Source organism: Bos javanicus, chromosome 18 (genome assembly GCF_032452875.1).
Source record: "Bos javanicus breed banteng chromosome 18, ARS-OSU_banteng_1.0, whole genome shotgun sequence".
Taxonomy (NCBI): Eukaryota; Metazoa; Chordata; class Mammalia; order Artiodactyla; family Bovidae; genus Bos; species Bos javanicus.
Window position 1 is genome coordinate 55,459,176 of NC_083885.1, and position 14,052 is coordinate 55,473,227.

The 14,052-nt window shown below is 53.1% G+C and overlaps 1 protein-coding gene across 3 annotated transcripts; it reads right to left on the reverse strand.

The window, feature by feature from the left end:
* Window positions 1–7,984: 7,984 nt before the first annotated feature.
* Window positions 7,985–13,275, reverse strand: MAMSTR (MEF2 activating motif and SAP domain containing transcriptional regulator). 3 transcript variants are annotated; one of them, XM_061388924.1, is made up of 11 exons: window positions 13,167–13,272; window positions 12,741–12,901; window positions 12,539–12,622; window positions 11,328–11,366; window positions 10,537–10,706; window positions 10,174–10,358; window positions 9,749–9,851; window positions 9,383–9,577; window positions 8,896–9,099; window positions 8,763–8,817; window positions 7,985–8,590 (listed from the first exon to the last, which is right to left on the reverse strand). In XM_061388924.1, exons 3-11 carry the CDS (start codon window positions 12,594–12,596, stop codon window positions 8,307–8,309), a joined length of 1,293 nt encoding a protein of 430 aa, XP_061244908.1. In that variant the 5' UTR covers window positions 12,597–12,622; window positions 12,741–12,901; window positions 13,167–13,272; the 3' UTR covers window positions 7,985–8,306. The 3 variants fall into 3 exon arrangements, with proteins under 3 accessions (XP_061244908.1, XP_061244906.1, XP_061244909.1); XM_061388922.1 differs by lacking the exon at window positions 12,741–12,901 and having other exon boundaries at window positions 13,167–13,275; XM_061388925.1 differs by lacking the exon at window positions 13,167–13,272 and having other exon boundaries at window positions 12,741–13,160.
* Window positions 13,276–14,052: the final 777 nt, after the last annotated feature.

The window sequence follows — 14,052 nt, forward strand, 5'->3', positions numbered from 1 at the left end:
GGACAAATAGTCACTCACTTGATAGCAGCATTGTTTGTTATAGCCAAAAAGTAAAAACAACCGAAATGTCCATCAACTCCTGAAGGAATAAACAAAATGCAGTGGGTCCTTAAAATGGCATATTATTCATTCATAAAAAGGAGCGAAATTCTGTGGCCAAAAGTGGGGGTCTGGCTGCTTACTGCTCAAAGGCTAAGAGGCAAAGTTTGTGGCAAGGAAAGTCGGCGTTGTTTTGGATGCTGGTAACTGGGGGCAGGGAGGGTGGGCTTCTGTTCAGAGGCGGACCCCCGCCACCACCCGCTCCACCACGTCCTGACAGTCAGCGGGAAAGAGGTTTCATAGACCGAAGGAGGACGCTACGTGCAGAAATGTCACAGACAGCTCCGATAGTCATCTTGAAATTGGTCATGTGGTGATATGATCAGCGTCATCCTGATTGTTTTAAATACAGTTAATCTTCAGGTACAGGGTCCGTTTTTTCCCATTTCCTTGAGGCCAGTTCTCAGAATTGTAGCAGCTCATGTCCTGGCTACCGTCTGGTCATCGTTTAGTTAATTTCTTCAACCCCGTGGAGATTTCAATATCTACTATTATCTATTACATAGCCCTTGAAGAGGAACTAAGTGTCCTTGACTCTGCTTACTAAATTGTTATTTTTTCATCCTGTTGGACTGCTTTTCTTTGCTTCTGCATTTTCTCCTTCTCTGATTAAATTAATTCTTTGACTAAAGTTTTTCCACAGACAAAAGGCAAGCAGAAGACGTGATGGGGAAGAACCATGGGATCCTGCTCTGTTTCAATACTGTACATGCTAAAACATACGCTAGCCTTGGAAACATTATGCTGAGTGAAAGAAGCTGAACACATGGACCACTAACAATTCCATGCATATGAAATGTCCAGAACAGGCAAACCCAGAGAGACAAAAAGTAGATTAGGAGTTGCCTAGTGGGAGGAGGCTTCCCCTGTGGCTCAGACGGTAAAGAACCTGCCTGCAATGCAGAAGATCCAGGTTCGATCCCTGGATCGGGAGGATCCCCTGGAGGAGGGCACGGCTACCCACTCCATTGTTCTTGCCTGGAGAATTCCATGGACAGAGGAGCCTAGTGGGCTGCAGTCCATGGGATCCCAAAGAGTCAGACACAACTGAGTGACTAACTTCACATACACACACACACACACACACACACACACAGTGGGGGAAGTTTGCGAGGAAATGGGCAGTGACTGGTAACGGGTATATGGTTTTCTTTGTGGGGATGACAACGTTCTGATATTGATTGTGATGCTGGATTGGCAACTCTGTGAGTATCCTAAAAAACAACCACTGATCTGCTTCTGTTACCAATCCAGACTTTGGTCTGCTTGCTCATGTGCAGTAAAGCCAATCTGTTGACACTGGGTTGTGGTGAAGCAAAGCACAGCATTTACTGCAGGCGCCAAGCAAGGAGTCCAGGCAGCTGGTGCTTAAAAGACCCAAACTTCCCCGTGGCTTTTAGGGGAAGATTTTTAAAGATAGGAGCAGAAGGGTGGTTGTGGGGTGTGTAATCAGCTCTTGGACATTCTGATTGGTTGGTGGTGAGGTAATCAGAAGTCAACATCATCAGCCTTCTGGTTCCAACCAGTCTGGGGTCTGCAAACTTGTGGGCAGCATACAATTAACGCCTTTCACCTGGTGGGAGTTTCAGTATCTGCAAAACGGCTCAAAGGATGACTCAGAATATTATGTACAGCCCTTGAGGAGGAACTAAAGGTCTTTGACTTAAAACAAATTATTTGTTTTTTGGCTATACTAGATATTTGTTGCTGTGTGTGGGCTTTCTCTAGTTGTGAGTGGGGGCTATTCATTGCAGTAGGCAGGCTTCTGGTTGCAGAGCATCGTCTCTGGGGCTTCGGTAGTGGAAGCACATGGGCTCAGTCGTTGTGGCGGACAGGGCTAGTTGCCCCGTGGCATGTGGGATCCTCTCGGCCCAGGGATGGAACCTGTGTCCTCTGCATTGGCAGGCGGATTAACTACTGGACCACCAGGGAAGTCCAACAATTACTGACACTTAATGAGCATTTAAAAGACGCTTACTCCTTGGAAGGAAAGTTATGACGAACCTAGATAGCGTATTCAAAAGCAGAGACATTACTTTGCCAACAAAGGTCCATCTAGTTAAGGCTATGGTTTTTCCAGTGGTCATGTGTGGATGTGAGAGTTGGACTGTGAAGAAGGCTGAGCGCAGAAGAATTGATGCTTTTGAACTGTGGTGTTGGAGAAGACTCTTGAGAGTCCCTTGGACTCCAAGGAGATCAAACCAGTCCATTCTAAATGAGATCAGCCCTGGGTGTTCTTTGGAAGAAATGATGCTAAAGCTGAAACTCCAATACTTTGGCCACCTCATGCGAAGAGTTGACTCATTGGAAAAGACTCTGATGCTGGGAGGGATTGGGGGCAGGAGGAAAAGGGGATGACAGAGGATGAGATGGCTGGATGGCATCATCGACTCGATGGACGTGAGTCTGAGTGAACTCCGGGAGTTGATGATGGACAGGGAGGCCTGGCGTGCTGCGATTCATGGGGTCGCAAACAGTCAGACACGACTGAGCGACTGAACTGAACTGAACTGTATGCCAGCATTGTTCTAAGCACTTTACACAAGTTAACTTGGTTATTCCTCACACCAACCCCACAAAGTACTATTGCCTTTGTTCCCATTATATGGATGAAGGAACTGAGGCACTGAGAGTTTGAATGGCTTGCTCTAGGCCATGAAGTTAGTGATGGAGAGATAAGTCCACTCAGGTGGATTTGACCCCAGAGATGAGACTCTCAGCCACCCTGGCACCTGCCCCCGTGTCAACACACTCCTGGGTGTTTCCCAGAGAAAGTCTCCCACGGGTCCCCAAGGGGCTGTGCTTGATGATGACGATGAGGGAGAGGAGGATGAGTGATGGAGATGGTGAGGGTGAGGATGACGGTCTCGGGTGGTTGGTGGAGCTGGGAGCTGGGGGGTGGCCACCACCGGTACAACAGAAAGAAAAAATAAGGTGGAGGTAAAAGTCAGACTAGAAGTCAGCATTGGAAGCAGCCAACTAGATATGTGGTAACAGAGAAGGAAGGGAAAAAGAGACAGGGAAGAAGGGGTGGGGTGGAAAGAGAAGAGGAAGAATTTTTTTTTTTTTTAAAGGAATTCTCTGGTGGTCTTGTGGTTAGGACTCTGGGCTTTCAAGGCCAAGGGAGTGGGTCTAATCCCTGATTAGGCAACTATGATCCCACAAGCTGCACCACCAGAAGAAAAGAAAGAAGAAAGAGAGAGAAATACATACCTATATATATGTATATTTTTCTCCAGTCTACCCAATGAATATGAATGTACCCTTCTGGGGAATATGTCTGTAAGCTAAATTGGTAATTTGGGTAGTTTGTCAAACATTGGGCTTCTCTGGTGGCTCAGATGGTAAAGAATCTTCCTGCAATGCAGGAGATCTGGGTTTGATCCCTGGGTTGAGAAGATCCCCTGGAGAAGGGAATGGCTACCCCAAATATATTCTTGGTCTTTTTCACCTTTCCATTGAGATCATGGAAAGGCAGGTGGGAGACCCCCTCCCCCATATGACCTCATCCTCCCTCCAGCTCCTCCCCCACAGGTCCAGCCCTCATTTTTCCCGCCCCCTCGGGGGAGGCCTAGCACTCTCTTCAGGGGCAGGAAGAAGCAGCTAAAACTGTTGGGGGAGGTATACTGACTGAAACCATCCATACTGGGCAGGCACCATAGTAACCATCTGGTGAGTTATTTTATGACAGGCGGTCCTGGTAAGGAACACGGAACTAATAAACCACCGCCAACCAGAAGAGTTCAGGAGAGGTGAAAAGGAAACCCCATGTGTACTACCGCCTGCCATAATCCTTCTTGCTGACATCCATCTTGGCTGCGCCACCAGGAAGGACTCTATGAGTCGGAATGATCAGCCAAAGATAACCCAGAGACAAATCCCATCACCATAAAACCCTGAGACTGCGAGTCACGTAGCAGAGCAGTTCTCACCCTTTCCAATAAAATCTCTTGCTTTGTCAACACAAATTGTCCATGTGTTTCCTTGGACAATTCATTTCTCGGTATTAGACAAGAGCCCACTCTCGAGCCCTGGAAGGGGTCCCCCTTCCTGCAACAAAACTTCTGGAGAAGGGCTGGGGGACAGGCAGAGGAGAAGACAGGACCCAAGCCCGTCCCTCTGGTTCTGGATTCACACCTGCACACCCCACCCATTCCTGGGTCTGTCTGTCCCATCTCCACCTTCCAGACAGTTGCTTAGCTAGCTGCCCCTCAGATCAGATCAGTCGCTCAGTCGTGTCCGACTCTTTGCGACCCCATGAATCGCAGCACGCCAGGCCTCCCTGACCATCACCAACTCCCGGAGTTCAGTGAGATTCACGTCCATCGAGTCAGTGATGCCATCCAGCCATCTCATCCTCTGTCATCCCCTTCTCCTCTTGCCCCCAATCCCTCCCAACATCAGTCTTTTCCAATGAGTCAACTCTTCGAATGAGGTGGCCAAAGTATTGGAGTTTCAGCTTCAGCATCATTCCTTCCAAAGAAATCCCAGGGCTGATCTCCTTCAGAATGGACTGGTTGGATCTCCTTGGAGTCCAAGGGACTCTCAAGAGTCTTCTCCAACACCACAGTTCAAAAGCATCAATTCTTCGGCGCTCAGCTTTCTTCACAGTCCAACTCTCACATCCATACATGATGACCACAGGAAAAACCATAGCCTTAACTAGATGAACCTTTGTTGGCCAAGTAATGTCTCTGCTTTTGAATATGCTATCTAGGTTTGTCATAACTTTCCTTCCAAGGAGTAAGCGTCTTTTAATTTCATGGCTGCAGTCACCATCTGCAGTGATTTTAGCCTCGGCTCTTCTCTGGGACTGCACACACTTTGAGGCTCTCAGCCCAATGCCGCCCTCCTCTGGACGTAGGAGAGATGGGGACAGAGTGAAGAGGACCCGGGGTCAGGCAGAGGTGGGAACAGAGGCACAGAAGTGTCAGAAGGGAAGCAAACAAAGGAAGACACCTTCCCCAGGGCTGACTCTATCCCTTTCCCAGCAACGTTCAGCCTGACATAAAGGATCCTGCGAGAACCAGCCGCCACCCACCTCTCTAGTCCCAGATTCTGCCATAGCACGGACATCCACTTTTTATTCCAGGAACCCTGACCTCACACGTTTCCCCAGGTAACAGCACCCTTCACACCTTCAAGCCTTTGTGTGTTCTTCACCCTCAACAAGGATGCTTCTTCCAAGGCATTCCTGACTATCTCCTCCTCAATCCTCTGAGTCTTAGCAAAAAATGTTTCCTCTGACCACCCTGTCCCATCCCCCTGTAAATTCTGGTACTTTCTAGGATTCATGCCCCTCCTATCCCATTGCCATGAAAATACTTATCACCCTGCATTGGGACTCTCTCTTTTCAAATGTCTGAGCTTCACCAGAGCAGAGATTGAGGCTCTTTGATTTTTCAACCCTGAGGGCACAGGCTGTGAATTTATGAATCCAATTTAAAACCCTACTCCAACACCTGCTGTCTGTGTGATACTGGGCAGGTCACTCCCCTTCTCCGATCTTTAATTATTTCCTCTGGAAAGTGAGGGTGACAAATTCCACCTGGCTTGGAAGACACCAAAGATTCCCTTTCCCTCATGGTAATGAGCGTTCCCTTCCATTTTTATCTTGAATCTTCGACATTCACAGGAGTTTACACACTTTGAGGCACTAGAATTGTTGATCAGCAACTAGAAATGGTGGTTAACATTTATCAGTGCATGTCACTTGCCAGGTCTGGTTTGTGGACAGTCTCCGTGAACTCTCTCAGTCACACTGGGCTGTAGGAACGAATAAAGAAACTTACACGACAGTGACAAGGGAAGTCACGACTCTAGGCACTGTAACACATAACCAATCCGCAGCACATTCTCACTTGTAGTGGACATCGTTGTTGGCCTGCCCAGGTTCCCTCAGATTCTTCTTACCAGTTCTGTGTACCCAGCACTCAGCCTCTGAGTGTTTTATGCATTAATCTTGCCTTTTTATTTTCTGTATTTCTGGAGCTTTGACATCTGGGGCTTTGCTGATGGAGGGACTGCCCTCCCAGGGCTGGCCAATTCCTGGAGGTAAGAAAGGACTCACACCTAAGCATGCCATTCACATGCAAACCAACCAACCCAGAGCCTGTACCTCAAACCACTTCCTGTATGAATCTCTATTAGTTCAGGCCACTATTCATCTGCCCCTCCAAGGCCAAGTTCCAGGTAACTGGGGACAACTCTTACACCCCAGAGCCTGCTGACATTATTCAAACTAGACAATCCTGAGCTTACAGATGCTCGGCACATCTGTTATTTCCTAAGGAAACCACAATAAAGTCTCTCGGGTCCAAGTTTCTCCTCTTCCTCTCTACCTCCTGACTGACCCTGGTGCTTCTCCATATAGCCCTGTGTAGCTTGGCTTTGCCCCCTGCCTTCGGGACCTGTGAAAATAAAAAACTGTTTTTTGTTTGTTTGTCTGGCAATTGTCTCCTGATCTATTGGCCTCACCGTACCTGAATAATAATAAAACCTATATTTTAAAACAGCTTGCTGCTAACAGCTTACCCTGCAACTTTGTTTCCAGGACTGCTGGTGGGCTCAAGGTGCCTGGGAGTTTATTTCTTGCCCCCTTCTTGTGACCTGTGGCCCACGATTGCCTTAGAGGCATATAGTGGCAAGTCTCCAAAGATAGCCCCCAATGACCATGCCCCTGAAATTCATACATTTGTGTAGTTATATTTCATATTAAGCCTGGCCTGCCCCGACTTACATTAAGGAGTAGAATGTAGTGGAAGCGACACTGTGCCAGTTCCAAGTTTAGTCTTTAAAAAATTGGAAGTTTCTGCTCCTTCCCCGAGGAATGCTCACTTTGGGGAGCCCTGAGCTACCAAGTAAGGGGTCCAGCTACCTGTTGGAGAAAGAAACCACATGGAGAGGGAGAGCAGTGAGGCTACATAGAGAATGCAAGAAGTCCAGGTATCCCATTGTCCAGTAGAGTCATGCCTCCTAGCCATCCCTACCAAGGGGCCAGATGCAGCTGAGTGCGCCATCTCGGATATTATAGCCCAACTGGGCCCTAAGATGACTGTGGCTTTAGTTGACGCTGTATGGCGTCAAAGAACCATGTCCCTGAGCCCAGTCAATCCATGAAATTGTGAATAATTACAGGCTAGTCCTAGGTGGCACTAGTGATAAAGAACCCACCTGCCAATGCAGGAGACATAAGAGAAGCAGTGTCCATCCCTGGGTCAGGAAGATCCCTTGGAGAAGGAAATGGCTGCCCACTCTAGTATTCTTGCCTGGAAAACCCCTTGGACAGAGGAACCTGGTGGGCCACAGGCCATGGAGTCACAAAGAGCTGGACAAGACTGAAGAGACTTAACACACATGGAATTGAGAACAATCTGAATCTTGGGGTGGTTTGTTATTCAGTAATAATAAACCCAAGCAGGAATTACCATTTGCCTCAGAGGCCCAGTTCCCTTTGCTTCAAGGTGGGAACAACTCTACAACTTGATTTATCCTCCAGAGCTCCCCACGGGATCAGACTCAGGTTGGGACTTCACCTGACATCACACCCTTGTTAGTCTTCTTCCCCATCCCTGTTCTGTTCGTCTATTCCTTTATTGTTTTCTCCTGGGAGCATGTCTTTCCTAAATCATGGACACAAGGATCTTGTCTCAGATTCTGCTTCTAAGAGAATCTGACCTCAGATTCATGACACATCTGATTTTTCTCATCTCCAGTCAGAAGTCAAGGGTCTGGCAGACTATTCTCTCTCCCCACTCATCCCTGTATCCCTGTATCCGCATCCAAAAGAGCAGAGACCACCTTCCAGGCTCCCCAGCAACAGGCAGCCATCTAGTCGGTGAGATGTGGGGGTGATAGTGTGGAACAAAAACATCCATGAGGTCTCTGAAGGAAGCATCAAGCAGCTTGTTTGTCCTGGTCAGCAGCAAACGAAACCTCTTTGCTCCCAACAACACAAGTACAGAGGGGATCACATGGAGATCAGGTAGAAGTTAGGAGGTTGGCATGTCAGCAACAGTGGAGGGGCCAAGTGGAGATGAGAGTTACCTCCGATTTTGTGTCTGTGGTGGGAGGGGCTCTGCTAGTTGTTCCAACCACCTCTGCCCACCCCCCCACCCCCACCCCGCCACACACACACACACACACAGAGCCTATCTGTGACCTCTCCATCCCCACCAGTTCGCAGTCCCTGGAAACCCCAAAATCCATCACCATGGATCCTCCAGCAGGTCCCACAGCCTGGTGCCACTGGAATCAGATAAGTCAGCAGAGAAAATGCTGGGGGCTGGTGGGCCACAGCCCAGCGAGGGACCCCCACTCAGAGCCTCCAGCCAATCCAAGAAGTCCGTCGGGCCCCTGGGAGAGGGGGACGGGGAATTCGTGGGGGACGGAAGTGAGGAAGAGAAGACAGAAGAGAGGCCTTCAGAGTCCGGGGAGGGGGACAGCATGTCGAAGGAGCCCGGGAAGTCCAAGGGGATGGCGGGCAGCGGGTCTGCAGGGGAAGAAATGCAGCGTTAGCTTAGGAAGGCAGAGGTGCGGACCCTAGCTCCCTATTTGTCCTTTCCAGGAGTCTAGGTCCCCAGACCACTCCTCCCTAAGACCCAGGAATCCAGAACCTTGGACCCCGTCTCCCTTTTCCTCAAATCTAGGAGTTCGACTCTTACCCTCAGGCTCCACCTGATCCTCCAGGATGTCATCAATGCCCCGGTTCGGAAGCAGCTGCGGACAGGGAGCAGCAGCGTGAACCTGGGACTCCAGCCTCATCCTGTCTGAGACCCTAGGCCCGCTCACTCTCACCTGCGCTCTGCGGATCGCTTCCTGCAGCTCCTCCTCCAGGGTCAGGGCTGTTGAGGCCGGTGCTGAGGAAGGGACTGGCACTGGAGCTGGAGTTGGAGCCTGAGCCGTCGTCGCAACCGGAACCGGAGCCGAAGCCGAAGCAGTCACCAGGGTTTCCGCGGCACGTGGAGGAGGCGGCGAATGAGATGTTGGACTCAGCTTGAACTGGAACCGCGAGGGGTAGTTTCTATAAGCCGCGCCCACTAGGGAGTCAACCCCACCCACTCGCCGTCTGTGGTTCCACCCCCTGGCCTGCGCCCCGCCCTTCACCCATTGACCCCACCCCTTCGGCCATGCCCCTTCTTTCATTGGCTTCCCTTCTCCTAAGATCCTCCCCCCTGGCTTTTAACCACGCCCCCACACTTTATTGGCTGTTCTTTTCTCAGCTTGCCGTCCCATCCCGCTTTGACTTCTCTTCATTGGTCCACGCACGCAGCCCCGCCCTCACCGAGCACGCACTCCGGGCGGCTCCCAAAGCCTTGGGCCTGAAGCGAGGCCAGGGGGCGCCCGCCGCACTGTCCTCCCGCCGAGCCTTCGGCCGTTCGCGGGGCGGGGCGCCGCCGCGCATGCGCTCCAGAAGCATTGACTTGGTCCCCGACACCGGGAGGCCCCGCAGCCGCAGCTGCTGCCGGAGCTCTGAGACCTAGGGTGGGAGGCGGGGAGAGGACGTGCTAGGCGGGCTCCGGGGCGCAGATGGGGGTTTGCTGGGGCTGAACATTTGGAACCCGAGAGAGGACGAGCTGGGGACCCGGATCTCCAACGGAGCAAAGGCTGTAGGGTTAGATGTCTGAACCTCGAAACTCCCCAAACTCACCGTCAGCTCCTCCAGTTTGAGGGTCTGAAGTTCCAACTTATGTGGCAGGGGCGAGGGGCTGGGGACTCCTGGTGGGGAGGGAGTGAGGGGTGTGGGCTTCATCCTGGCGATAGTTTCGAGGGGGAAACAGAGATTAGAAGGACCAGAGAGAGGAAAGGCATTCTGGAGTCCTCAAAAACATGGGTTCATGAAGATGCGGGAAAGTGAGGGACCCGAGTTATGGGGCTCTGAGCGAGCAAGCACGGGAGGCTAGTTCCCATGCCTGGGAGAAGAGGAACTGAGGGGAGAGGGCCAGACTCTTAGGTAGGAGGTCAGGATTCCTGAGAACTGAAGGAAGAGGGGATTGAGGACCTGAACTCTTGGGTCCTGGAGGAGGAGGGAGCTGGCGGCCTGAACTTCCCGGAGAACAAAAATGGGGGTCATACCTAGGAGGTGGCTGCTGTGAGGTTGTCCCTTCCCACAGAGGCGGTCCAGGGGGATCCAAGGGCGACCCTTCAACCTGGGGGTCTGCCCTGTACCCTTGTCTTGGCTCTGGGGGTATGTACTGGTGGTATGTCAAGTTCCCCTTGGGCTTGGGCTCCCTCCAGTGTTGGGAGGTCTTGGGAGACTCCTGAAAGAGCAGGTATGATGTCATATGCTTCTGCTCTGTTCCTGCTCTCCTGTCCCAGAGCCCCATGCAAAGTATGGGGTCGGCTTGTTACCATCACAGAGAAGCACAATGGGCAGCAGCAAGGAGGACCAAGGCTAGACTCTCAGGGGGACTTCCCTTCACCCTGATAGAGACTCACCTTCTTCAGGGACCAGCAGGGTTTCGGCTCAGGAAGAAGGACTTCAGGGTTGAAGAGGAAAGGGGCTGGGCCCAATGGGGAGGCAGGGGCCAGAGCCAGAGCCGGATCTGCAGCTGAGATCCATGGATCAGGATCCAAGACCGGAGAGGCGGTGAAGGACCCCGAGAGGGCTGCGGGCAGCAAGCCAGGCAGGGAGAAACAAGGCTGTGTGGGAAGGAGGGCCCTGGAGGCCCCAGCCCCCAAGTGCAGAAGGATACGTGGGGAGTGAAAACCAAGTGGTGGGAGCTAAGTGCCGGGATTCCTGGATCTAAGGGCAGAAGCACAAGGGATCCAGACTTTTACATTCTCAAGAAAGGCAGGAATCTCATACTCAGCCATCAAGGGGTGTGGTAACAGGATCCCAGATTTCTGAGGTTTTGCTGGGAGAAGGGTGGAGCCAGCACTCTGGGTTCTTGGGGAGAGAGAGGAGCTGAAAGTCACATCCTGAGATTTGCATGTGTGCCAAGTGTGGAGTCTGGGATGCCTATATTCTCCCAAGAAACAAGATCTGGATTCATGCATTTCACTGGAGTGGGAAAAGCCCAAGGGCAGGAAGAGAAGCTCCTAGCCAGTGGGGCAGTTGGGGATCTGTACCCGTGGGTCCTGGGGAAGGACAGGAGGGGACCACAATGAACCCTGGGGCGTAGAGATTGGGCTCAGGAACCAAAGCAAGATGTGTGGAAGCTGCCCCCCCAAGGGTGCCCTAAGGGAAGTGGGGCCACCATTCCCTCCCCTTCAGGGCCCACACTTACTCGGGTCCTGATACCGTCTGTGGATCCGAAGCTGAAGGACTGTGGAAGGAGTGGGAGGAGAGAGGCGGGAAGGGAGTGTCCAAGAGCCTGGCCTGGCAGGCGAGTGTGAGCTGCAGTTGTTGGCGGGACATGTGTGTCCAGCCCCCTTACACACCCTGTACAGGCGGGTGGGCAGGCAGCCTGCTCCCTTCCCGGGCCTCCTGCCTGCTCCCTGCCAGCACGGCAGCGAAGGCCAGAGCTGTTCTGGGGCGGGGAGCCAGCCAGCATGCAGGCAGGAGGCAGCCTGCCCCCTCCCCCACCTGCCCCCTTCGCAAGCCTGCACCCACCCTATCCTCTGCCCAACTGCCATCTGAGTATCTGTGCTTCGTTGCTTCCTTTTATCTGCGCATCCCGCTTTGCACACGCCCACTCCCTACTTCTCAGCCTCCCTTCAGTCACCCCTTTTGCACACCAACCTCTAAACACGTATTTACCTAGGCTCTAGTCTTGCACTTATACCACTTTTATACACTAGAGCCCTTTGCTGCTCTTCATCCTTGCCTCACCATCTTGGCACGCGCCCCGCCACATTAACACACTTGGTTGTCCACTAGGGATTTCACCCCCAGTTTTGTAGCCAGGATCTCTCTTTGCATGTTTCTTTGTGCACATGTACTCTTGCACACTCCTTGCTCCCTGGTTCCTGGTGTCTTTGCACCCACCCAACCACAGAAGCAGACTCGTCCGCACCCTCAAGCATGCTGTGTCTACTCCGGACTTGGCCTCCAGGTGTGCACCCACTTGCACACTTTCCACCTGCGCTGAGACCTGAAATGCCACATTTGACACTTACAAGGCTAGAGAGCTCACTGTCCCCTCGCCCGCAGTTCCACTCCAAAGTCCCCACTCTGGACACTCTTCTGCTTTGAGCACTTGTCACTTTAAGCCCCTGTTCCTTTGCGGTCCTAGGTCCTCTGCACACCCACCCCTGGCCACCCACTCCCCACTCTTCACGTGAGCATTGCATCAGCCATTTGCACACTCACTGTCAACCAGAACTCCACCCCTTTGCTGGGGCCTCCTTTCTACACAAATAATGTTTTGCATGGAAAACACATGCCTCTTGGGGATCACCTCCCCACATTGCCCTGCGGTGCATACTCCCAGGTTGAGAATATATTCCCAGGACCAGGAGGCTCCCTTCCCGACGCGCACAGAAAGAAATCTCCCACCAGATCGGAACTTGGAGCGAATGATTTGGGAGCGCTGGGAGGAAGCCGCCAGGGTCATTGCCAAGGCTGGGATGGGGATCTGGACTGTGTGGGGGGAGGGGGGAGGCAGGGTCAGAGTGGAGGTCAGGAGGCGTCCCCTGCGTGTGAACGCAGCAGGGAAAGGGCCTGAGGAACCTAGAGAAGGAGCGGCCTCGGGCCATACCTTCTGGATCCTGGGAGTGGAGGGGACTGGGGGCCCAGACTCCTGGGTGTGAGAGAGGACACGCCGAGGGCCCCAATTCCTGGACCCTGGGGAAAGAAGCACCTGAGGCCCGGGACTCCTGGGTCCTAAGAAGGAGGGCACTGGTGGCCTGGACTCCGGGTCTATGAAAGGAGATGGAGGGAAAAGGGGAAGAAAGGCAGGAACTCTAAGGGGCCTAGAATCCAACAGCCTTGATCAAGAAGGGAAGCGAGGATCCCACAGGACCGTAGGGAGTGGAAGGGTCTCTGACACTTGCATTTGAGAAGAGTGCGGAGGCTTGGGTGGGCGTCAGCCATCACGGTTTGTGGGGAAGGGACTGGGATCACAGAGGTGACAGGAGAGTTAAGGCGGCTTCCCCTCCCAGCCCCTATCCCAGGGGCTTCTCACCAGGTGGACTCGGCGCAGCGGTGCTCTAGAGTGGGTCGAGTCGGGTGGTCAAGGCTGGTGGCCGCAGGCTCCGCCCTACCAGCCTGGGACCGCCTCGGACCCACCCTTTTGGGGGCGTGTCGGGAGCGGGGCGGGGAGGGGCGGGGTAGACAGGAGCTCCTCCTGGCATCCTGAGAAGGGGAGGGAGCACGGGCTGGGAGGGGCTGGGGCGGGGCGGACCTCGGGGTTCCCAGCTCGCTCCTCCTCCGCGTCCTGGGGCTGCGGGGTCGACTGGGCAGCGGCGGGCAGACTGACAGAGGCAGGTGCCAAGAGAGGAGCTCGGAATGAGTAGCAGTGGCAGGTGGTCTTGCCCCGACCCTGCAGGCAGGTGCCACCTGTCGCTTTTTCCCTGACGCAGCAGCAGGAGTCGGATTCGGGGCGGGGGGGGGGGAGGGGGGAAGTTCAAACTGGAGCCCCAACTTCCTGAGTCTGAGGGAGGAGGGGACTGGAGAGCTAAATTTCTGGGTTTGAAGGAAAAGAGGCAGAGGCTTGAACTCCTGGGCCCAAGAGAGGAGTGGGTTGGGGGCCCAAATTTTCGGATGTGAGGGAGGAGGGAGTCAAGAACAGGGACAAGAGGTGTTGAGACTCATCAGGGTGCCCAACAGGCACAAGGGTCCAGAAGGGGCTTGGGAACCCAGACTCCTGGGTCGGAGGGAAGAGGCTGGAGTATGAGCTATAGGGGTCGAAGGGAGCGTTGGCTGTTTCCCACTGGCAGGACTGATCTTTAGCTGAACAAGTTTAGCGCTCCGTCCTGAGGTGTGTGGGAGGTCCCAGCACCTGGATTGGATTACAGGAAAGAGGGCAAGCTGAGGCCGTGGCTATAAATACCTCGTAGATTGGGCAGGAG

Coding starts and splice junctions, on each gene's coding strand:
- MAMSTR (XM_061388922.1), bottom strand. CDS start 12,596: ATGACCCTGGCGGCTTCCTCCCAGCGCTCCCAAATCATTCGCTCCAAG. Junction 9,852..10,173: donor TCACAGCAGCCACCTCCTAG/GTATGACCCCCA, acceptor AACTATCGCCAG/GATGAAGCCCACACCCCTCA. Junction 8,591..8,762: donor GGATCAGGTGGAGCCTGAGG/GTAAGAGTCGAA, acceptor CTTCCCCTGCAG/ACCCGCTGCCCGCCATCCCC.